General features: G+C 47.0%; 1 protein-coding gene across 5 annotated transcripts in view; it reads left to right on the forward strand.

Moving 5' to 3' along the window:
• Nucleotides 1–1,175: 1,175 nt before the first annotated feature.
• LOC125746692 (rab GTPase-activating protein 1) overlaps nt 1,176–25,377 on the forward strand; it is a 57,955-nt gene continuing 33,753 nt past the window's right edge. Inside the window, exons 1-14 of one of the 5 annotated variants that reach the window (XM_049021000.1) lie at nt 1,176–1,296; nt 9,271–9,472; nt 14,640–14,669; nt 15,396–15,591; nt 16,052–16,286; nt 16,646–16,820; nt 17,363–17,520; nt 19,467–19,577; nt 19,911–19,977; nt 20,063–20,165; nt 20,254–20,423; nt 20,715–20,883; nt 21,123–21,216; nt 24,034–24,184. In XM_049021000.1, coding sequence (XP_048876957.1) covers nt 9,323–9,472; nt 14,640–14,669; nt 15,396–15,591; nt 16,052–16,286; nt 16,646–16,820; nt 17,363–17,520; nt 19,467–19,577; nt 19,911–19,977; nt 20,063–20,165; nt 20,254–20,423; nt 20,715–20,883; nt 21,123–21,216; nt 24,034–24,184 — 1,809 coding nt within the window. In that variant the 5' untranslated portion in view covers nt 1,176–1,296; nt 9,271–9,322. Of the gene's footprint in view, nt 1,297–1,374; nt 1,586–9,270; nt 9,473–14,639; nt 14,670–15,395; nt 15,592–16,051; nt 16,287–16,645; nt 16,821–17,362; nt 17,521–19,466; nt 19,578–19,910; nt 19,978–20,062; nt 20,166–20,253; nt 20,424–20,714; nt 20,884–21,122; nt 21,217–24,033; nt 24,185–25,377 lie in introns of those variants that run through there. The other 4 variants (XM_049021001.1, XM_049021002.1, XM_049021003.1 and 1 more) reach the window with 4 other exon arrangements.

Genomic DNA, 25,377 nt, shown 5'->3' on the forward strand with positions numbered 1-25,377 from the left:
ACTTTAACTTTCATGTTTCATAAACTGACCACCGATTTCTTGAATTCCATAAACATAAAAAGCAAGTTATCATTAAACCTATTTACAGTACATAGGGAATTAAACAACAAAATGCCAATTACACACCTAGGCGTGTTGGTTGTCATCCTGCTTAACAAGTCATATATCACACAAAACTGCATTATATGAACCGTGTTCACCGAAATTAGCATCACTTCAGTTGCCAAGAACATTAATGTTTAACTTCCCAACCCCGGACGCCTCAGTTGGAACTGACTCCTTACAACCCCTTTTATACTTCAGCAGTTTAATGCGCAGGAACCATTTTGATTCCCCGTCTAAATGTAAACGTAGTTTTAATGTAATCATATATTATTAAAGAACCAAGTATTAATCTTGCGAAATATAAAATGTTATACGTTGTGTTTTATGGCTATGATGTAATCCAAAAACAGCAATCTCAGGCAGCATTACAGTGTGAATGATTCAAAGTACTACAGTAACAAGGAGTACACTGATATATTTCCTATTGTTAATTTTTAAATGAAACTGGTACAGCTTGTATACCTTATTTATTAGGTACTGCATGTACAAATTTAGCAGCCCGTCGTGGTTTTAATGTGAACTTGTTGCCCCAGAAATGTTAAATAGGTTAAATAGCGATCGCGCGCCGCTTTTGCATGTATGCATAAAATCAAAGTGAGCGACTGTTTACTTTTTTTGTCAGACTTTTAAAAGTTAAGGCCCACCAGGCTCAGGGAAAAATGTAAAACTATTATCGTGCTCAAATTCTCTTGTAGTTTATTAAACACAAACATTTCAAAATGGTTAGTTCAGTGCAAGTGGCATGATTTAAAAAATATATAAAATAATATGTTAAAATTAAGAAATAAATGGCGTAAAACAGAATAAGAATTATTAATTATTATTATTATTACATATACCAGAAATGTGGCCCTGATTTGTGCAATATTCACGAAAAACTGACAGGCGGAAGCATTAGCCCTGGTGGTAAACACATAGAAATACCTTTCTTATGTGGATACGACAGCTGCCCGCAAAGGCCAAGTTTGGTGTGGAACATTAACGTTTAAAACACATGTTCAGCACTGGAATAAAGGAGCATATAATCTGACAATTACCCCGCATGTACTTCGGCTATGCGAAGCGTCCTTTGCGGGGTGCGCATGCGCACTTCCAGGGGTTCGGTTTGTGTTTACAGCCGCCCGACCACTGTAATGTAGCGCAATGTTATGACAGCCCTTTTCGGAATTAAAAGCTCTATACAGCAAACAGGTAGGACGTCCGAGAGCTCAATGTCGTTTCGTGCAGGAAATGAAGCTGTCCGTTACCACATAAGATAACCGTCTTTCTTCCTGTTAAAGAAGGGTTGTGTGTAGCAAGCAGCTAGGAGGGTAGCTAGCGACAAGGCTCGCCTGTGAGCCCAGGCCATGCAGCGCTCCCTCCGGCTGCTGACCGTCAGCACGGCTGCCGCAAATACCTTTGCCTTACGGGATTAAAATGTCGTCTGTGGCAAGCATTTTGGAGAGTGCTGTAAACTCGGGCCAGCCGGGTCGTGTGTGAGGTAAATGCGAAGGGGCTTGTCCGCCGTGTCCGTACGGGGGACCGTTGATTGTTCTCCTGCAGCCGAGCTAACGGGACCGGGCATGTGTGGAGGCATATGACCGGCTCTTAAAATGTCACTTTAGCAGCTACCGAGCTCCCCAAGTCACAGCATCGTCGAATAAATGGCCGTCACGTAGTGCTTTTAGCAGCCTGACAGAGGACCTCCGGCGCGGCCACCGACACAGGAGACATTTTCTTCCTCCGTTTCACGGTAGTTTGAAGGCAGATAATCCCATCTGAGGGCGATTAAATGCCCCAAGTGTGATAACGGCCGACAGGCTGTGGTAGGTGGTTAACCGTTGCAGTAGGATGGGAGACTAACTATTCTCATTCGTAAACCAGTCTCGCTCCTTCGCCATTGTAGCACCGTGATTTCTGCACTCAGTCACCCCTGTACGATAAATATTCATGACCATGGCGTCGTGTGATTCAAAGTAATAATCGTTGGTAAATAACAGGACGACGTTTTTGCCAGTTTTCTCGACAGCCAGCATCTTTGCATAGGCAACCAGTGACGTAAGCGCTGTACGCGTGAGTTTGTCTGGTTATTTGTGGGTACTAGTTAAAGCGCCCCCCCAGCTAGGGTGTCCCCGGTTCGGTATACACCGCCGCCGCCCCTGTGTGTGCGGTTCACTCGAGGTTTTGGTCTGCATTTAATTAATCGATTAGAGGTGCAATAAAGTGTGTCTGTGCCCTGTGCTAATTTTTGCATGTATCTTATAATTTTGTTAGTCTGAGTTGCAGAAAACGAGTGGCGTAATTGCTGGGGACAATCGTTTAGACTGATCAGCTTCTCTGTAATCTCAGGTTCAAACTTGTCGGTACAGTTTTGCATAGCTTAACAAAAATAAACGCAAAAAGACCTCAATCGTCATATGTGAAACGTCAGTGTCTCAGATTTCCAAACCTCTGAGCAAGTCTACCGGCATTAAAAAATAAGTGGCAGGTTCTGCAGAGTTAAACTGATGCTACCGTAACGATGAAGACCTGTTGTTCAACAAAGCCAAGCCAACTTCCTGTCTAAAAGTTCAGCTCAACTACAGTACAATGCAATACTATATGCAAATTTTTGAAAACGAAATGAGTTCCTTATGCCGGAAGTACTTCTTAAGTCACATGGATTGGGGTGGAGTTGCGTGCCTTTTTCCTCTGGCTGGTATCCATGGGCACACTGCACAGCTTTATGGCATAAACAATGAGGAAACATCACTGCCAGTTTTGCAGCTCTGAGGAGGAACAGGTCCATCCAGTGAGACCACTGGAGGGTTTTTTTTTTTCTTTTCAAGATGTGAAAGTTGCTGCCTCTGGAGAATACTGCCAGGTAACACCAGTAACTCCTGAGCAGAGATCAGTACCACCTGACCTCACTGCTTAGTGGCACTGTGTCTCTTATCGCACTCGCCAGGCGAGTTCTTGGCTGCCAGTGAAAAGATGGCACTGTCTTTCTGGCAGTGAATTTGGCTTAAAAAAGAAGCTTCATCACCTCTTGTTTGCTGCTGTTTGGGTCTTTTTGAACATTGCATTTTCATTAGCTTCAGAACAAGGATGGCTGTCATGAAATCTGAAATTGGTCATGTTATTTCAGTCTTTCCCAGTCTTTGTACTGTCATGACTCATCTTTCAAGCTGAGCTCTTCTCTTCCTGCAGTATCACAGCTCAGAAAACTGGCCTACGACAAGTTTTTTTGTCTTGAGAGGACAGCGATTGGAACGTGCTCATATTTTATACGTTCTCCTGCAGTGGGGCTAGTGTTCCAGTAGGAACAGTGCTCGGAAATATTAAACTTCAAATGTCAGTGGTGTTTTAATAGACTGTATGTCGTGCTAATAGGAAGCATCTACGCTTCCAGCTCATGTAGGGCGACACATGCTGCCAGACTGTTCCAGTTTGAGTTTTCAGTGTGAGGAACCATTGTGTGCAACCCAGCCCATGTGCTGTCCAGTCATAAGACCCTCTGCGTCATGGCTACTTCTGTACCTGCTGGCTTGCCTTGCGCTGAGTAGCGGTGTGAGGATTCAGGTTAAGAATTGGACTCTCCCCTTGAAGTCTGAATGTATGTCTTGGAAAATCACTTTGAAAAAGGGGATGGCATGGTGGTGCAGTGATGCGAACGGTTGCCTTACATTTCTGTGCCCCGGGTTTGAGTACGCCTTGGCTCCGTGTGTGTGGAGTTTGCGTGTTCTTCCTGTGCTACTGTGGGGTTTCCTTGGGATATTCCAGTTTCCCCCCACAGTTCAAAAACATGCTGAGGTGAATTTAATTAGCCAGATTGTTCATAGTGTTTTTCATCTTGCTATTTTTGAAGGATTTAGGTTAAGTGTATTTCAAGTGTATATTTAGTAGAGGTGTAGTGGTTCACAAAACTCATGGTTTGGTACAGACCTCGGTTTTGGATTCACAGCTTATCAGTACAGCACGGAAAAACAGAATTTGCTCTGAAATTGCTAAAAACTGCAAACACAATTAGGAACAGCTGAAGATCATAGGCAATGCATTTGTAAATGTGTCTGAATAAAACCTAAGAGATACTTGTCTGCACAATGTAGAAACAAGTAAAATAAAAAAAACTATAATACCATAACAATCATCTAGATTGCATGTTCTCTACTTCCCAGTATGGCTGCATATCTGTAACGATAAACACCCCTATAGCCAATAGTTATTTTTCAGTCTGAATTTACTGGCAAAAGCTCCTTAAATGGCAGAGGGAGACTAACTCGCTGAGGTTGTTTTTGCCTTCTTCTGGTCATTTGGATGATCTCATTTCAAATGAGTTAGCACTTGTGTTTTCAGCAGCATATCTGAGTTCAGTAGATTAAACACAGCTTAGGTATTTTCAACTACACTCGCTCTGGTGTTGGTGTAATATATTGGAAAACCGAAATGTTCCCAAACCATCAATAATAACTGACTGTTACCAGCATTAGCCATAAGCAACTCAGGAGTTTTTTTTCTGTGCTTAACATCTACCTGTGAATTTAAGTTCTGCTCATTTCAGTAAATATATTCATTCATTTCATTTTGTGTACTGAACTGAAAATGTTGCACCAATGGAAGCATGATAAATGCATGTACTTGTACAGTCCTAATACCTAATACTAAAATGACATATTCAGATGAAATGTGGCTGCATACATTCAATTAAAAAAAAAGAAAAGAAAAACTAATTATCATTATTTTGTCAAGTTTCGGTTTTGAGCGGGGCCCTCTAGAGGATGGGACTTGGTGTGTCCACACTCGTTCTACCGCTCTAATGATACAATTCGTGGCTGGAACTGTTGGGAAATCATGAACTGTTGTCGTGCTTGTGCTGATTTCTGCACCATCAGTCCTTTCTGTTCAGTTCCTCTCCCACACTGCAACTTAAAGTACTTCAGTTTTCTGTCACCAAGGTAATGTGCAAATCTAAGTTGGCACATCTGAAAATCTTCAGTTTGAAAATTCCAGTTGTGAAACATCACATAGCAGCTGTTTAGTGCTGGTTGTTTATACGCTATTTTTGCCATGTTACTTCAGTGTAATACAACATCATCTTAAATTCACCTTGCAATCGTTTTGTTATGGGTTCTAGCATTCTCTAGCATTGGGGACACATCCCACTTGTGTGCTGCTCTCAGAGCGAAGTTACGTATAGCTTTTCCTGGGTTTCCTCCACGTGGTGCAGAGAACCCCAAGAACCTCGAATGGCTGCTGCTGTGTGTGATGGTTAACATGAGGTTTCCTGTTAGCTCTCTGAAATTGGCCAGCAACAGTTGCATGAAGGTTTCTGTCACTGGGGTCAGCTTCTGTCTCAAAAACCTTTTTCCTGCCTCTAAATGTAGGCATGCAAGCTTTACTTTAAAGGGATGCATGTCGAAGCCACTCTCTTGGCTTCCCTGCATGGTGAAGGAATGCTCCCTCATGGGGCAAATGCAAGCTGCAGTTGTGCATTCATCTGCTTTGCTGGATAAGGGAAGTCTGCCATGTGGTTGTTCTGTGTCACCTGCATATCACATGGAGAACAGGTGGTTGTACCTGCCAGCAAGTTGGCCAGATGTAGTCAGCCTGCTTCAGTAGCGATTATGAGTTAGATTTTGTGTCATGGTGTAATGCACTAAACCTGTGATATCCATTATATCATTTTATCATGTCTCGTTTTGTGCACGCTGCAGAATTGGGCTAGCATATTTACAGCCCGGATCTGGTGTAGTGTAACATGTCTCATGCTGGTCTTAGGCTGCAGCACTGTTCACACCCCATGGGTCCTGTGGTCTTTAAGTTCAGGACTGAGCTTCTCACCCGTTGAGCGTTACGAGGCTGAGATTTCTGGGTCTGTCTGCATAGGTGAATGTGAAGGCGGGCTGTGCATAGCTGCTTGCACCCCACTGGGCCCTAGTGAGTCGCCCAGTGTCTGGGACGAGGGCTAGCTCTGCTCTGTGACATCACATCTGTGGCTTGAGATTATCTGCCATTCCTACTTTGTTTCCTGAACTCCATCAGCTCTTTTCTGTCATGTTTTCCCAGCTGATTCTCAGTTTTCTGTCACATATTTTTAACATTTATTTCTTAATATCCCAGACTCAGTATAAAACAGTATTTTAAAAATATAGATGTATGGATGGATGGATGGATGTTCTGGTGCCAATTTGTCAATACACAGATGTTCCCTTAAAGTTGTTGCTCAGATATGAAATGTTTTTGAATGTTAAACACGAATCAGAATACTGTTTAGATGTCCAGTGCATATCATTTCAACATGCTAACTTAATTTTTTTATTCAGTCTTGCAGATACTGTTCCATTGCAGCTAGTATAATTTGATCATTAAAAACACTGAGACATTTATTCTTTATTACATGCAAAAAAGTGCAGTACGTCAACATTAACATTGAATATTCTCTTTATGATCATAAATGTTAATTACTGTTACACATGCACATTTCCATTATATGTGCACATTACAGACAGTCTCCAGGTAATGAGCCCGATTCATTTCCTAAGTCTGTCTTTAAGTTGAATATGTAGGTAATAATAATTAATTATACAGTAATAATTAAAGTACTTGAAGTACTGTACTCTACCTTGAGCTGACGAACCACTGAAGCCATGCAGTGTTTTGTCACGAATCTCGCAATGTAGTGCGTTTGTTATTATGAACCATTGTTTTTAACCTGACTTTTTATATAACAGGCTTTATACCTGTCCGTTCCTAAGTATGAGTTCTCTGTAAGTTGAACATTCATAATGCTAGGACTGCCTGTACTTTTTTGTATGTACAGTGCCTGGTTTGAATTAATTTCAAGCGTATGATTTATTCAAGCTGTAATGCAAAGCGGGAGATTAATTTTAAAATTTATTGCTGCCTGTGCCACTAGGTATTATTAAAATCCTATTCTCACCTGTAACATAAACGTAAAAGTACACATGAGTAAACTAGAATGCTTTGGTTAAACTTTGGATTGGTGATCGGTGCATTGTGTGCTGTTTACTCGTGAGTGAAATGAGGCTGTAGACACAACAGGGGGTGGGACTGTTATGCTGTCAATTACGGGCTGATTCATTCCCCTTCCTGTTGGTTAACATTCCCCTTCCGACTTAAACAGGCAGCAGATGACAACATGCGCTGATTTCACCATCCTGGGTTTCAAAACATTGGTGCATATTTATTCAGTTGTTTTCATTTTCAACTAGCATCTATAATCAGTTCTGCGGATGATTGGGCTTGGATTAGATGCTAATAAAGGCAAATAGTCCAAGAAGGTAAAAAAAAACAACAAACTTTACATTACAAACTTTACAGTAAGGTTACTTTTTAATTTTTACTTACAAATCCTTATGATGGATATGGGGCAGGGAGCAAAGAATTTCATCATAACAGCGTTGTGTGTAAGTGGCTGTTCCTTGCTTTTAGGAAGTGTGAACGGTGCCCACTGCTTTCGCAGGCAGGTTCCTCTGGTTCCCCTGGGCTTCGCTGAGGGGGGGCGTGGTGTGGCTGCGAGGCGTGGGATGTTTTTACATGGATTCAGAGTCGCCACCTTCATTGCATTGTTCATCCCACTTCCTGTCCTGCGAGCAGTTAGACCTCAGATCCTCCAATCAGTCACTTTCCATCCTCACTCAGTGGCTTTGTATCGATTCCCTCCACTTCCCCTGTGTTGGTAGTTCTGTAAGTGTAATGTGATCTTTTGATGGAGTGAGAACTGCTGGCCTCGGTGGTTTCCTACATGGTTCCGGGTGCCAGGGCTCCGTCAGACTGTGGCTGCACTTCCCACCTCCTGGTTCCCCTTCCCATCCCTCCATTTGGTAGCCAGCTTCACTGATTTGATTGCAGGTTTTTTTTTGTTTTGTTTTGTTTTCTTCCTGTGGCATGAATCGCATGCCTGTCCAGTGCCAGTCAGAGACTTCCCTGCAGGGGGCGGAAGGGGGGCCTCTGGGGGAGGGGAAAGAATCAGACATACAACCGCTGTCACTCGCAGACTGTGTCCCTGCACGGCAAAGGATCGTCGCGCCAGTGAGGGAGAGAGAGAGTGCTGCCCGTGACAGTCACACAGGGGTTGGGGTTGGGGGGGGGGGGGGGGGAGCAGGGATGCCATGTGCCTAACCGGTCCGAAGCTAAGAGAATCGCCAGCATTAGGGTCCCTTAGCTGCTTTTGATGAACACTTCAGGAGAAGCAGGGAGACGTGCTGTACTTGCAGTCTGCTGGATGCCTAATAGTAATAAACCCAGTAATAATTAATAATAGTAAACAAAATAACAGCAAAAATAATAAACTGTATCGATAGTAATATACCAGAAATAGTGTGGGATCAATGATAATAAACATAGAAAGCAGAAGTAGCAGTTTCTATGTATTTTTTCTATTGATGTACATTTTATTTTGTGTTTTAATTTTGTTATTCTTTTTTGTTTTGTTTTGTTTAGTTTTGCTTTGCTGTTATCATTAAAGTAGATTAATAGTAGACCGATTAGAAATTGGTAGCTTGGGGCTCACTGCCCCAAAAATGTTAGTTGAAAATGTCATTTCCAGCATTACTTTATAGTGCTTTTAATTATGTGTTTTCTACTCATGGATTGTGTTAAAATGTTGCTTTATTTTTATTCCATTAAGAAATGTGTATTACTGTCTTATTGTTCTAAAGATTAGAATCTTCCGTTAGAGTTGATTGATTAAGATGCTTGTGAAGATGCCTTAAGGTTAGGATATTGGATGCGCCATAGCAACAGGAATATGAGTACACCCACTGGCCCGCCCATGTGACCACGCAGCCAGCCGCTTCCTCATCTTCATCTTCACCGTCTGCTTGCATGGGGCTTTTCTTTTGTGCTGCCATTACATCACATTTTTCAATCTGACGAACGTGGCAGCTCCTGAAACGAGAGACCCAACCGCATAAAGACGGGGAGACGTAGCGGCCCCATCCTTCCCCCCCCACCCCCCCCCCCCACCCACGAACACACTCGGTAGGCCCCTCGCATTGCTCACGGTGTGCTCACCTCCAGACCTGGTCGCAAAACGCGGCTTCTGGAGATTCCCAGACACATAGACCATGAGGCCCTTCCTGGCAATGGCTGAAGATCCAGTATTCTAACCTTAATCGTAGCAGTGATGTCATGAAGTATACGGAGAGCCCCCGCTAAATGGCTTTTTATGGTTTTGTTTTCTAGGTGGTTTTAATAATTTAGCCCCCATTCATGTGCTGCGCTTGGTTTAGCAGTCATGGATGACAAGGCCTCGGTTGGGAAAATTAGCGTGTCGTCCGACTCGGTTTCCACCCTCAACAGTGAGGACTTTGTGCTGGTATCCCGCCAGGGGGACGAGACGCCTTCCACTAATAACGGTAGCGATGACGAAAAGACAGGACTGAAGGTAAGAGCGCCTGAAATGCTGATGGGGTGGGGGGTGTTGCCCTGTGGTTACAGGATCTGGTCTCTCTGTGGATCACGGTTGCTGGGTGAATCCAAACCAGACCCACCTCTGTCTCTGTGTTCCTAACTGCTTCTTGCCTTAATGGCTTGTAATATGTGGGTGCTGATGTGATTGACATTTCCAAGTCCAGGTGGGTATTGTGTAAGAATGCAAGTGTCGTCTTTGGTCTGCCTCGATAAATGAGCGGTCTGGTATTTTACTCTGTATCTCTCAGCCGTCGAGGGCCAGTGGAGCCAGAGCAGTCTGAACACCTGTTTAGTAGCGTAACTCAAATATTCACGCTTCTGACAGTTTGGCAGAAGACTTTCAGAAGAGAATTGTTTTTTTTTTTTTTTAAACGAGGGTTTAATTTTGCCCTTTTTGTAACTGTTCTGAGCTTCTCTTCAGAAAACACTGTCAGTAGGGTTTCAGTACAATATGTTTCTGGCAAATTGCATATTATTTTGGGTTTATAAGATAATATTTTCTGTTCTTCAAATACCACAAATAGATATGATGGAGTTGTGTTCTGCCAGCAAGCTTGGAAGTAATGATAAGGTTTGATTCAAGTTTCAATTGGAATTACAGTCCAGTGTTCAAAAAAACAGCTTATATTCTGTGTAATTCAGTCTCAGAAGTTTGTCTGGTTCCTGAAAATATTATGATTTGTCTTTTACATCAAGCCAGGATGTTAAACCATTTAAAATGAATGAAAACACACAGAATCTTTGGCAGGAAATCATAGAATAGTGTTAATACTGTGATTTAAAACAGGAAGGTCAGTCTGTGAGAATTCCTGTATCTGTAATTCTGACTGTTTCGGCTGCAAAGTTTGCACGTACATTGCGTTGAGCTTTCCTGCATGTACAGCACTTGGAAGAATGAAACACCATCACTTCTAGAATGGCCATTTGAAATCAATCTAAAATCTGTCAGGTTTTATGCATTTGCTTTTTGGAGGTAAGAGAATTCTGTGAAGCCCAGCTGTGCTTCTGTTGCGTACCGTGGGCTTGTCTCGGTTCCTATCATTGTTTTGAGGTATGTTTTGTTTTGAGTTTCCATCTGGACCTGGAAGGGGGGTGTCTTTGCTCTGTCCCTTTGGCTTAGTCTTACCTCTGCAAATTGCCTACTTATGAACGGCACCATTGTCCAGGCTCTCTAGCTCCATTTTATGGTGGGTGCACCCATCTTGTAACTAATTGTGTCGAATGACTGTCAAAGCGTGGGGTTGGTGGTGTAACGCATGCATTGTTTGTCGCTTGTGTTAATTCCTCTCCCCTTTAGACAGTAGGTCCTGGGTGCCCTTATTTCTTCACTCTTTTGTGTGGTTTTGAGTGAGGTGTAGTGTAGTGTTGTTCCCCTACATTCATTCTTTGTAGGAAAGAAGGCGATCTTATACATTTAGGTTCATGTTTTGTTTGTTGTTTTGGTGAAAAGTGGGTCTGACGCAAGTCGCCCATCTCTCAGACAATAGGATTTCCTTTGGTCTTTGTCATATATATGGCTACACACACATATTCTAGACTGAGCTGTAACACTCACTAATAACCGTGGGTTAAGAGTGCTAGCAGGAAGCTTAGCTTCTCTACATTTTCTCCAGAGAGCTGCTTCTCTCATCATAAATGTTTAAGGAGACATTATCGGTGCTTTAGTGATGGGTTTTCCGCCGCTGCTGATAAATTTGCGAAACCTTAATATTGGGCAACTTTATCAGCCAGCTGTAATTGGTTTGGCTGTACTATGTAGCTATTACATTTTGTTTGCAACCCCCTGCTGTAGCTTATTCAGGAGAGTGCTCACAAATATAGTGATAGTGAAAGCACATAGTCAGTGAGCTACTCGGGTGCAGTCAGCTAGGGGTTGGCGGTAACACTGTAACCAACACCCCCTTTTGTCTGGTTCAGAAAGGAGGCTGGCCTACAGTTACAGCTCATAATGGTGACTTAGGTAACCCTCAGACCTCACAGTGACAAGAACTACAGTGTGTAAATGGAGTGCGGTTTGCAGTGCTATGCAGCTTATTTGCAGCAAAACAAATCATGTTTGTGCACATCTGCTGATGCCAGATACTACACTGGCATGCATTACGTTTCTTGTGCTTAAGCACAAATTATATAGAACGTGAGCTGGCTGCAGCACCTATTTTTATTGTGTCCCTGACCCGAATGAGCACATGAATCCTACCCAACTTTTTTTCCTGATTTTTCAGTTTTACCTTGATATTAATACAACTCAACGTGATTTGAGATGATTCCCAGAGATTTGTTTAAAACAAAACTGGAAAACTTTTGTTATATTAAATGACATTTACTGTAGCTGTCTGCAGAAGTTTACAGTGGTACATGTTTTAACTGCTGTGTTCCTTTATCCGTATGAATAGATGCATTGGTCCAGCCCATGAGGGTTAGCTGTAATAGAGAAGCTTTGTTATGGCTCTGATGGCAGTTGAAGAGTCTCCAGTAGGGATGGCATGGTAGCTAATTTGCTTGTTAGCCTGGCCATCCCTAATCAGCCCGTTGCTAGGCAGGTGACCAAAGCAGCTCATCAACCACTACCTTGGTGGCATGTCCCCTGTGGATATAAGCAGTCACTGCAGCAAGAAAACATGCATTTATTTATACATGACTCTTTATATGGTGATAGTGGACGTAAGCTGCGCGCACTGTAATCAGTGCCTTTGGTGTGTATTTAGGTTCCATGAGCTTGATCGGCACTGTTTAAGCACTGCGGGTCCCCTCGGCTGTCTCCAGCCACACCCGGGCTGCAGAGGGTGAACCGTGTCACAGGTGGTTTGCACAGGCTATTGAGCGGCTAGGGCAGTTTACAGTGGAGGAATCCTGAGTGAGCATGTCTCGGAGGCCCCACTCCAGGCTGTTGCTGATGCTCCCTGTGACATTTGGTATGGAGCTTTCCTTCCATTGGCTTCCCCGTGAGACACTAACTGAATGTTTTGATTTTAGCTGTGCCTTCTGGCATCCAGTGTGACGTTACGACCGATATGCTGACTTTGTGTACAACCAGGAAGGAATACAGCAGATCTCTATAAAAATCTTTGCTCAAATTATTCCGACATTAAGGTATTAAAATACTGCATGGCTGCCACACTCAAGGAGACAGTAACATGTTACAACTTTTAAATTAATGGTAATGCTAACTTTAGGAGAGCAAGAGCATTTTGGCTCTGTGCCAGTCACCCTTATTCTTTGCGGTACAGTAATGATTGAATCCCTTGATGAGCTGCTCATTTCCGTGTCCCCCATTTATGATGTCACATTGTCTCCCTCAGAGAAGACCAGATACACATTGCAGGTTTTTCAGTTTACTCCACAGTAATGACTGACAGACATAAAATGTATCCCAAATGATTGTGGATTGTTTGATTCCTGTGGCTAAAATTCTATCCTTTTAAATCCTATGTCTCTTCCCATAAAATTTATAGAGTCTGCTGTTAGCCCTTTTCTCACCACACTGATTGCTGTCTAATCTTTATTTCCTCTTGGCTACAATAGGATCATGTAGATTATTGAAGGACTGTATTGTAACCATTAGGCAACCAAGAGCACAGTCAGGAAAAAATCCTGCATTGAAAGATAGACACTGGAAGATTCTTCCAATGTTTGCGGCATCTGAGGGCGATCTGAATGACTCCTTGAAAGGATCGCGTAGCCTGGGGGGGTCGGGGGGCGGGGGAGTGCCCAGTGGTAGGTCTCCATGGTAACAGACACTGCTTCCTTTCTTTTTCCCAGTGCAGCTTGAGCCCCTAATTCATAGAGCGAAGAACAGAGTCAGACATTCTGCGCTGGTCGCAAGGGAGAGTAAGCAGTGGCAGGTCTGACCACACAGGATCGAGGACTCTGACCGCACGGTCCTTAATGCTTTATGATATCAGGTCTGACCACACAGGTTCGAGGGCTCTGATCGCACGGTCCTTAATGCTTTATGATATCAGGTCTGACCACACAGGATCGAGGGCTCTGACCGCATGGTCCTTAAAGCTTTATGATATCAGGTCTGACCACACAGGTTCGAGGGCTCTGACCGCACGGTCCTTAATGCTTTATGATATCAGGTCTGACCATACAGGATCGAGGGCTCTGACCGCACGGTCCTTAAGCTTTATGATATCAGGTCTGACCACACAGGATCGAGGGCTCTGACCGCACGGTCCTTAAGCTTTATGATATCAGGTCTGACCACACAGGATCGAGGGCTCTGACCTCACGGTCCATAAAGCTTTATGATATCAGGTCTGACCACACAGGATCGAGGGCTCTGACCGCACGGTCCTTAATGCTTTATGATATCAGGTCTGACCCTACAGGATCGAAGGCTCTGACCACACAGTCCATAAAGCTTTATAATATCAGGTCTGACCATACAGGATCGAAGGCTCTGACCACACGGTCCATAAAGCTTTATAATATCAGGTCTGACCACTCGGGATTGAGGGCTCTGACCACACGGTCCATAAAGCTTTATAATATCAGGTCTGACCGCTCGGGATTGAGGGCTCTGACCACACGGTCCATAAAGCTTTATAATATCAGGTCTGACCGCTAGGGATTGAGGGCTCTGACCACACAGCCCTTAAAGCTTTATAATATCAGTCAGTGCTGTACACAGAGTTGCCACATACGTTGGAGCTGTACATATTTGAGACATGATAGTGTTCAGTGTAAATATACCGAGCCTGTTTTGTTTTGTTTTTGCTGAAGTTCCCTGGGGTCTTCAGGTTCTTCAATTAGCAAGGCGGTGCTTTGTGGGAACCCATCTACCTTGTTTTGTAATTTATGTGTGCTGTATAATCCCATGGACTCGTATATCACTAGCCTGTCTCTGCCAGAAGAGGGAGCTATACCTGTGTTAACTGACAGTTACAATCCATAGGACTCACTTTCTGTTTACACATACTCAGGAATGCCTTTTGAACACATTGTTCCCATTTTATGTGGCCCTCTGCCAGGCCAGCTACACTCCACTGCTATTACAAAGGAGAGTAAAGGCTCACGGAACGTCTGTGTCAGTTCTATCTGCTGAAACATGAGGATCATGCTGATGTTTGTCCCCCTGTGCAGTTAGACACGGAGGAGTGTGATAGACGTCTCTAAACGTGTTGTCTGTTACGCAGGTAATTTCTGAGGAAGGTGTCAGCTTGAAGGTCAGTCTCTCTCCCCGTCTCTTTTCTGTTGTGGTGACGCTGTCTGTACTGTGTGTCTGTTATCATTTGGTCGTCCATCGGATCATGTTCTCGTCTTTCGCACGATCAGGCAGGAAGCCCCAAGCCGAGCCGTGTCCCTCGGCGCTGCTCAGCGCTATAGCAGCTTTGGCCGCAGCCTGTCCTCGCTGCGGTCGCCTCGTAGACGCGCCCGGGCTTCCGTGTGCTCTGCCTCTCTCTCTCTCTCTCTCTCTCGCTCATTAGCTGCTTTTCAGATGCGTGTGTGCAGCAGCCTGCCGGCCACCTACTGTTCAGTTGAGGGATTGCAGAGTTTTGAGGAAATAAAGAAGCCGAATTATTTAATTCAAGCCAAACAACTTTTTCTCATTCTTGGATATCACCAAAAATTTCTGTCTTTGTGCACTAACATTAAGCTAATATGTTTAATTAGTCATTACCATGCTTCCTTCAATCACAGAGACTCCGGTAATCATGCAGGGTGTTTGTTTTCTTGGTATCTGCACTGATATCCTGGACGCCTAGGTCATATTCCAGCAGATATGCTTAAAAAGGGTGAAGGAGTCAGAACCGGCCAAGGTGCCCTCGGGCTCCGTAACGCTGCGTGCCAGTTTTTGTGACCGTGGGCCGTCTGCCGCCTTCTGACGCCGCGCCTGTGCTTGCATGCTGGTCTCTCCACCTCCCTCCCCCCCCCGGTCCCCTGCCCTGCAGATCGTCGGCAACGGTAGTGAGCAGCAGCTCCGGCGGGAGCTGGAAGATGTTCTGATGGATCCATCCATGGCCGAGCAGGCAGCCGGCAGTGGGGAGCAGGTAGGGGGCGCCATGTCTGCCTCCCCAGGAGCCCAGCCCAAGCTGGAGATGGTGCTGCCTGTCCAGTCCGCCAAGGAAGGCGAGTTTATGTATGAAGGTGAGTGGGGGCACCAGATCAGGAAGTGCAGCTCCAGTGACAGGGCTGTTACGCTGGTCTTAGGGCATCGATTCTTAGTCTCATCCTTGGGGACCCACAGATGGTCCACATTTTTGCTCCCTGCCAGACAGTCCACGTTTTTGTCCCTGGGTTTGAGAAAGACTCTCGTACGAGATCTAGCGGTGTATGTTAGGTGGGGACGTTTAGCTCGGCCTAAGAAGCATCAGAATCGCCCATTTCTATTGTGTGCTGGATTTTTGGCTAAACCATACCTTAGAAGTGTTAAAATGAACTAATCTAAATAGCTGATCTATGGGTAATATCAGCAGTCCCTGCTAGTGTGGGATAGTCATTTAGCTGAGAGTAATTCTTGGCTGTGCTGTCCCGCCTTTCTCCCGCATTCCCTGCATGATTCTTAACACTCTTGGCACTGTGCCCCCCCCCCCCCCCCCCGCCACAGAGGTCGTCCTGTCTGTGAGGTCCCCTGGCGACTCGTCGGAGCCCAGCCCCAGCACGCCAGTGCCAGACGAGGACAGCGTTGTGTTCAGCAAGCTGACGTACCTGGGTTGCGCATCCGTCAACGCCCCCCGCAGTGAGCTGGAGGCACTGCGCATGATCAGCATCCTGAGGGGCCAGTGCCAGATGCCCCTGGACGTCACGCTGTCCGTTCCTGGTGTCTCCGAGGGCACCGTCAGGTAAGAGACAGGCCCCCCGCCCCGCCCTGCCCTGCTCCACCCCACCCGACCCCACCCGTCCCCGCCCTGCCCCGCTCCACCCCACCCCGTCCTCCTGTCAGAGGACCACAGCTGATATCTTCCCCTAACAGGATGCTCACACACACACAGACTGTTCAGTTCAGCTGAGCCTCATGCCATGGGACCACCTGCCGCTCAGAGCTACCTGGGGGCCCGGAGAAATCCTGTACCGCCAGTGTGTGACCTCGGGAGGCTCGACACCGCCTTTTCCCCATGTCTGTCGGCCATGTTGAGACCCAGTAGGATGGTCCTGATTGTAATCTCAGCTCCCAGTCTGAACGCCTCCGTGTCTGAAACAGGTTGCTGGATCCCCAGACGAGCACGGAAATAGCTAACTATCCCATCCACAAGATCCTGTTCTGTGTGCGCGGCCACGATGGCACCCCAGAGAGCGACTGCTTCGCCTTCACCGAGAGCCATTACAACACCGAGATCTTCCGCATCCACGTCTTCCGCTGCGAGATCCAGGAGGCGGTGAGGGCTTGATGGAAACGCACTTTCTCTGCAGCATCACCCATAGTGGTTATAAGCGCCGAGAGGCTGATGGTCTGAGTAGCCACCCATCACTAAATTATGCCTGTTCTCACCATGGGGAACTCCGTGATTGGCTGCCAGCACCACAGCTGGTGTGTTACCTGGGAAACACACATTAGCTGCTCTGGGCGTGATGCTGTCACCAGGGTATGCTTTGCAGACATGATTGAAATGATACTTTATTTGCTGTTTCTTTAGTTTTCACATATCCCATTTTGCTGTCCTTTAAGGGCCCTCACTCAAGGCAACCTTCTGATCACAAGCACTGATCCAATCAGTTCAGCCTCAATCACCACATTATCTGCTAGCAATGATAGTGCCAGGCCCAGTGTGTTTATGTGTTTTTCTGTGCTGGTGCTTTCCAGTCCCCTACTCCTGAACTGAGTCTCATCCACTCCTGAATACCATTTGATATTCCCTTAGGGCTGTGTTCTGGATCAGAATCTGCCCCATTTTGACCTCTGCCCTCTGCCATCCTCTAGGTTAGTCGGATCCTGTACAGCTTCGCCAGTGCTTTCAGGAGGTCGGCCAGCAAGCCCCTGCAGGCGGCGCAGGCCCCGCCCCTGACGCCTGACAGCGACGTCTTCACCTTCACCGTCTGCCTTGAGATCAAGGAGGATGATGGGAAAGGCTCTTACAGGTGAGGGAGAGCACCGTGTGTGGCCCTGCTCTCCGGGGAGGGGGGGGGGGTACTCTCTGATAAAGGCCAGATATCGCCCCATTCGCCGGAGTGTGTGTGCTTTCCATAAAGCCCTTATCAGTGTCCCACTCACACTCTATAGGACCTGACAGGACTGCTTTAGCTGCTCGCAGTTAGGGCTCAGGACTGCTGCCTCGCACCTCCAGGGCTGCTTTAGCTGCTCGCAGTTAGGGCTCAGGACTGCTGCCTCGCACCTCCAGGGCTGCTTTAGCTGCTCGCAGTTAGGGCTCAGGACTGCTGCCTCGCACCTCCAGGGCTGCTTTAGCTGCTCGCAGTTAGGGCTCAGGACTGCTGCCTCGCACCTCCAGGGCTGCTTTAGCTGCTCGCAGTTAGGGCTCAGGACTGCTGCCTCGCACCTCCAGGGCTGCTTTAGCTGCTCGCAGTTAGGGCTCAGGACTGCTGCCTCGCACCTCCAGGGCTGCTTTAGCTGCTCGCAGTTAGGGCTCAGGACTGCTGCGGATTCCGGTCCTGATTCTGCTCATTTGCACATCCTGAGATTCGCCATCCCACTTGACTCTGAATGAGGTGTGATTCTGCAGGAATGTAGGGACTGTTAAGTCGCAGTTTGAACATCACGTGGTGCAGGCTCCTCTGGTCAGTCTCGGGTCCCCACACCTTCATAGGCCCCTAGGTGCCGCCTCTCCAGACATCGACATCTTGGGAACGAGCAGCAGGTCCCAGCTCGGCCTGGCTGCTTTTTTTCCGACTTCCTGTTGGAGTGGAAATAGGCTGCTCATTACTAAAAAAATAGAAATACCGATGTTTTCCTTACCTCACAAATGACCGATCTTCTGAATTGTTTGGAAACAAAAGAAGCGTATTTTTAGTCTCCTGGAGAACAAAGTGCATTAGTGATTAGGATCTTTGATCCGTGATTTTGTGCACTGAGGCAGGATGTGAGCAGCGGTGTTAAGTCAGTACGGGGAGACTCAGAAAGCGGGTAGAGTCCTGTTATTGTGTCTGTTTACGGAGCTTAGTCACGTCTGCTCTGTTGGTAAGAATACGGAAGCCCACCAAGGACTGTTGTTAACGGTTTATATGTGTAACTCTGCGCGCTAAACGGCATGCAGCCTTCCTGAGGACGCCATCAATCCATCCCTGGTTCCCCTTTGATGAAGCTGTTGGATTAGCTCTCCGGTTAATCTTCCTTTGCCCTCAGGGAAGGCTGGCGCATTCATGCACTAATCTCATTTCATACAGCACCATGTATCTGTGACCATCCATAATCCGCAGGAGCTGAAACCAGACTTTGTTTATATTCGCCGTAGTCTCGAATTAAGCCGTGAACGTTCCAGGGGTGGGGAAGGGCAGGGGCGTCTCACCGCGTCTGCCAGCAGGGGGAGCAGTGATCTGCAGGCTGCGGCTCTGTCATTCATTGCTGAGTGTTGACTGTAACATATATCAGTCGTAAATGGAAATCAATGGCTACCAAAATGATATAAAGTACAGTGTGTGACCTGATATTTTCAATAAAAAAAGCCCTGTCACCAACAAACGATGCTGTCACGGCGACCGCGAGGCTGAGACTGAAGCGTTACCCTCCGTTTCCGCTGAGAGACGCGCCGCATTTCCCTGCGCATACAAGTTATCTTAGGTCGGCGTTCACGGTTCGACTTCTGAGATTCAGATCGAGTTCCAGGTCAATTTTTTCGAACCGGTTTGTTCAACCTCGAGTTCTAATGAGTTCCAGTACTGAATTGCCACTGCATACCGGTGTATTGGAAATACTGCGGCGACTCGAGGAGAGATTTTGAATTGGCTTAGAGGACGTATTCTCGCAGTGCAGCTCAGATGGCGCATGAAGATCGCCATAACAACATGGTGCTTGACGGCCATTAGCCTTTTTGCACAGTGCTGTACCAACACCGTTTCTGCCTCTGTTTCAGCGCTGTGTCGAAAGACAAAGACAAGCAGTGCTTTAAGCTGCGGCCCGGGATGGAGAAGAAGATAGTGATCTACGTGCAGCAGACCTCCAACAAAGAGCTGTCGATAGAGAGGTGAATGCTTTCTGCTCACTCGTAGCTGTACCGTACCTCGTCTGTTAACCATGAATATTTCATGTGTGACACAACGCCAATCATCACTTATTGACGTGTGTTTTTTTTTTTTTTATTTTTTTTTTATTACTTTTTTTACGTTTTTTTTTAATAGTACTTTCACTGTATATATGTGTAGTATTCAGTTGATGTCTTTGGGTGACACCCTATTGATAAAGTCGTTAACGGATATGATGAAGAGGGGAACGCTTGGCTGCATTTGTTCGGATGTCGCCTGGTTACTGTGTAGCTCCAGCCTTCGCTGGTGGATCATGTGCTGCTTCTCGTTGCTAGGTGCTTTGGTCTCTTGCTGAGTCCAGGCAAAGATGTGAGGAACAGTGACATGCACCTGCTGGACCTGGTGAGTGTTCCCTCCTGTCGGTTCGGCCCGGCCCGCTTCCCCCCACTGTCGCTTACGTGTCGACACCCCTGCTCTGCCACCACAGGAGTCAATGGGGAAAAGCTCAGATGGCAAGTCTTACATCATCACAGGGAGCTGGAATCCCAACACCCCTCAGTTCCAGTCCGTCAACGAGGAGACCCCCAAAGGTAAGGAGATGGCATGCAGACGCTGTTTACGGCGTTCCTCTCGCTGCCTGGAAGGACTGCGTTGATATGCCCCCCTTGTGTCCCACAGATAAGTTCATGTATATGACCACGGCTGTGGACCTGGTCATCACGGAGGTGGAGGAGCCCGTGAGGTTCCTGCTAGAGACACGGGTGCGAGTCTGTTCCCCCAACGAGAGGCTCTTCTGGCCTTTCAGTAAGCGGAGCTACACCGAGACCTTCTACCTGAAACTCAAGCAGGTGAGAATGTGAGTCTGTGAGAGAGAGGGCGAGAGCTCTTCAAGGCAGGGGAGGAGGTGTAAGCATCTTCTCCAGGAGTGGGAGGTCTCCATCTACGCTGAGGTCATTAGCCTGCTGCATCATGTTCTGCTAAGCAACCTTCTGGATTCCACTGGTCAGGGCTGCATCTCCAGTCTGCTGCATGGTGCCAGCTAATAGGCCGAGTGCAGTGAAGGCCAAAGTGCCCCTGGACTCAAAGCAGAGGAGCATGCCACATCCATAACCTGCTGCTGCCGTTCTCCTTCATCCCAGATGGAGAGGAAGGACAGGAAGAGCAACACGGACACGCTGTACGAGGTGGTGAGCCTGGAGAGCGAGTCTGAGCGGGAGAAGAGGAAGACCACAGCCAGCCCCAGCATCCTGCCGTCAGCGTCACAGGGCCCCATGGTGCCTTCACCCCCCGAGGACGAGGAGGAGGAAGGTGAGCCCGAGTCTTGCTGTGGGTGGGGGGGACCGGATCATGTGACACTGAGGTTAGCAGGGTCTTTATTGTGGTATGGAAGTGGGTTTAACATAACATGGGGGAGGGTGGACAAAAAGGTGCCCGGGAAGTCCACCCCGACCCCTGCCTTTAAAATCAGTGCTTCCAGTGCTCTGTCCACCGTAACTGTGCGCCTGTCCTAGCCCCCCCCCGCTCACCCTGCTCTTCCTCCCCCTCAGACAATGATGAGCCCCTGCTAAGCGGGTCAGGGGACGTGTCCAAGGAGTGTGCCGAGAAGATCCTGGAGACCTGGGGCGAGCTGCTGTCCAAGTGGTGAGTGTCCTGAACTCCTCTCCTGTCTGACCGTTAGCTTTCACCTCTCCTTCATCACACATGCCAAGTGCTTCTCTGGTCTGCCGGTTCCATTTGACTGCAGCCTCGCTCACACTCCCAGCCTCCAGCAATGACCCTTGGATAGACATTTTTGTTATTGGTCTCAGGTACGCTTTCGTCCAATAGGCCACTAAAAACCTCCCACCCCCCAAGTCACTTACCAGGAAGCTTTATGGGCGAGTGGCTCCTTCAGAGCTGCTTCTGGAGGACGGCTTCACCTTTGGTTGTAAGAACATAAGAAATTTACTAAAGGAGAGGAGGCCATTCGGCCCATCAAGCTCGTTTGGAGAGAACTTAACTAATAGCTCAGAGTTGTTAAAATCTTATCTAACTCTAATTTAATGGATCCCGGGGTTTTAGCTTGCGCTACACTAGCAGAAAGATTATTCCATACTCTAACTACACGCTGTGTAAAGAAGTGCTTCCTCAAATTCATTTTAAAATGTTCTCCCGCTAATTTCCACTTATGGCTACAAGTTTAGTATTTAAACTAATATTGAAGTAGCCACTTGGCTGAACAGCATCCAGACTTGTTAGAATCTTATATACCTGGATCATGTCCCCCCTTAATCTTGTGCTGGGGGGGCACATCTGTTCCGATGCTCTGTGACCCCCAGCTGAACCTCCCTGTACCATTTGGCCTGTCCTGAATATCTGAGCCAGGACTCGGGCTTTTGGGGGGTGGACACCGCAAAAGGTGCTGGGGCGCTTGAAGGCCGCGCCGGGTGTGGGTGTGTTTGTCGCTCGTGTTGCCGTCGGCGATGAGCAGTGGGGTTTACGTGGGCGATGAGGCTTCATCTAGCCGGACAGAGACCCGTGAAGCATTACGGATCCTTTCCCGCAGCACATATTACCATTTTAAATGGAACAGATGGACATTAAACTTGGCCTTTTCTCCCCCGCTCCTGTCTTTTGGCCGTTTTCGTGTCCTTTGTGCTCCAGGCTCAGATTCTGACATGTGCTGCACCGGCGCCCCTTGTGACTTTTACAGTACTGAGTTTGAGTCAATTTATGGGGCACAGCCTTTCCTAGGCCAGTGGAGGCAGGTCGGTAAGAATCGGCTTGATGGAACCCGACCTCTGCGTATCTCTGGATCATCTCCCGACGGGAGGCGTGACCAGGAAGTCGGTTTTCTGTATCGTCGATATGATTAGGTCCGTAGAACGTTCGCTGGACCCCGTGATTCTTACTCTCCCTAAATCCGCCTTGTTATTTCCTGGTGCTGGTCTGAGGCGACTTCCATCCTTTCTGAGCCTCACGCTTCCTTCAGGTCTTCCTCCAGTGTCAGTTTGTTCTCCGCGGCCTGAAGTCTGCGCTGGGACCGAGACCACGTACTGTACGCACCGTCGATGCCACTCTGTTTTTTTTTGGCCGTAGGAAATGAGTTGTCAGCCTTTGGGTAGAATTACTTTCACAAGTGTGTCCGATTTGTTCATGTTACAGGCAAACGTTTATGTTTTTTGTGCAGTTTACCCAAGTTTTGCTGGGTAATACTCAGAGATAAGGTTCACGTTATAGAATCCTCGGAAGGACACACACACATACACACACTTTGCAGTTTGGAGAATTCATTCAGAATGAGACATTAGATAACCAATGGATCCCAGATATAAGGCGTCCCGCCTGTTTGCAGGCTCTTACTGTCCTTATTACACGCCGAGATGAATTCAGATCAGAAGCTCGGGCGTGTTCAGCCCGGAAGCTTAGCCCGTCTACCCACCCTGCAGATTGGCTTGTCTGTCTCTCTTCCCGCCATCTGTACTTCTGGATGCTCCTACAGGCGTCCTGGTGTGTGAAACACGGGTAACAACGGTCACGTTTCCACACTCGGCTGGGACAGGGCGGTAGCCGGTGTCCTGCTTACAGGTCATCAACTGTGGCTCATGTCCTATTCCTTTGGTAAAATGAGAAGCTTTGCCAAAACAATGCAGCTTTTCCCGCACGGAGCCCTCGTCAAGCTCGTCATTTTCTATTACGGGAGGCTTATGCAGAGGCGTGTCATCTGAGAGCCCTAACTGCTTCAGCAGAAAGCCCCGCCATCAAAGGTCACTCATCAGCTTGGTCACGTTCTCTTAGTCCGTAGAATTGAGGGACGCATTGAGCTGTGGCACTGAGATGCAGCTACGTTTCCATTGGGTTTAAAGGCCATGGATACAGTGACTCATCCTCTTCTAGTTGCACTGAAGGTAACACTCAGGACACAAGGGACTGAAAGGGCACCCACACCCATGCCATTCAGCACAGGGTATTAATACTTAAAATGTGTATCGCTTTCTGTGTTTCTAAGGATAGACCTGATATCATTTGTTGATATATATAGAAACAGGGTTGAAATTAGAGTAAATCTTTTTATTCTTGTTTATATTTGTGTTTAATGTGTTTCAATGCTTCTCCAGGGGCACTTTTCCAACATATTTTCGGTACTTTTGCTTTTCCGTTGACTTCCGGTCAAGTACCGTTTCCCAAAACTTCCAGTACCAAAAGTGCCAAAGCAGATGGGGTATCACTTTGGTACTTTGGGTTGAGACTTGAGACACTTTCTTTGTCGATCGAGTATGCAAAAAGCCTGCTGCTAAAACACAATATAACCACCGGCTTGAAAACAGTTGTGAACTCAGAAAACAATGTGGTATGTGGTATTGGTGTTTTTGGACTTTTGATGCAGTGACTGTGAGTGGGCCGCCGGCATGCTATGAATGCACCATTTTGCAGTCGGCACCTCCTTGACGGTTGCGGGGTTCTCTGGGGGGGGTCCAGGCACATGAACCTGTCGGTTCGGCCGAAGCAGCTGCCCGCGCTCGTCCGCAGCGGAATCCCGGAAGCTCTTCGGGGAGAGGTCTGGCAGCTTCTGGCTGGTTGCCATAACAACGACCACCAGGTGGAGGAATACCGCACGCTCATCACAAAGGTAGGCCCCTCCATCAGGAGCTGTATGTGAGGGACTGTAAGCTACTGGTTAGCGGACATCTGGTTCTTGAGCTAACGAGCCTCACCATGTGTGTGGCAAAGCTGCCCCCCTTGGCCCCTCCCCTCACACAGCCCTGCCTGCTTTCCGTACCGCCCATGACCGCCCCTACCCGCTGGCCTAATCATTCCCATTATTCTGCAGTTGGGTGTGAGAAGCATTCACAGAGGTGCTGAGGCTGCTGCCCTTGAGTATGTCCCAGTCTGCAGGAATGGCCCTCGTCTGATTTCCCTGTGGTTTGTCATTCAGCTTGCACAGGTTCTGTTTTGGGGGCAGCTGGGAGGGCGGTTCTTCAGCTTGTGGTTCTGTGGTCACGTGACCTTCAGTGACTTCAGGCAGAAATGTGCCCAGACCACACACAGCACACAGTAATGCTGTAACAGTGTGTCCCAGTCCGGTCCTCGCGGTCCCACAGACAGTCCATGTTTTTGCTGCCCAGTAGAGAGCTGGGAGGGGGCAAAAATATGGACTGTCTGCCAAGGAACTTCGGCGGGAACAAAAACACGAAGTAACTGTGGGTCCCTGAGGAGAAGATTGGAAACCCTGCTGTATAATGTCAGGTTAACCCCATTGTGCCCTTCTGTCTGTGCACATCACCATTCAGTGCTTAACAGCTCTCTATTGATGCAGAAGCCTTTAAATGCCGACCAACAATCTTCAATATATATGCCTAGTCACGGGGTTTTACGTCCAACTTTTCATAGGGTATTTTTTTTTTGTTGTTTCGTGGACACCAGTAATGGGGGCGAGTTCAGTGGATGCCTGTATTTATTGTTTTATACTTTATTCTGTTATTTAGATGGAGAGCTAAATATGAAACCAAACTGTAAAACTTCATCTAAATATCAAATAATATTCTTTAAAAAAACTGGAAAAATTATTATTAGAACATGAAATCATGATATAATTTGATTTAAACAAAGTAACGAGAGAAAATGACTGGAAAGATCATTTGAGTTGTGGTCTGAAAGTTCTGGGTTTATTGAGATCACACACATACATGCGTGTATGTGCTTTACTGGGAAGTGACACGCTGGCGGTCCCCGGTGGTGTAAAAATGGTAAACGGACTGCATTTATATAGCTCTTTTCTACTCCTACGAGTACTCAAAGCGCTTTACATTTCATGCCTCACAT

This window comes from Brienomyrus brachyistius, chromosome 7 (assembly GCF_023856365.1).
Source record: "Brienomyrus brachyistius isolate T26 chromosome 7, BBRACH_0.4, whole genome shotgun sequence".
In the NCBI taxonomy this organism is placed as follows: Eukaryota; Metazoa; Chordata; class Actinopteri; order Osteoglossiformes; family Mormyridae; genus Brienomyrus; species Brienomyrus brachyistius.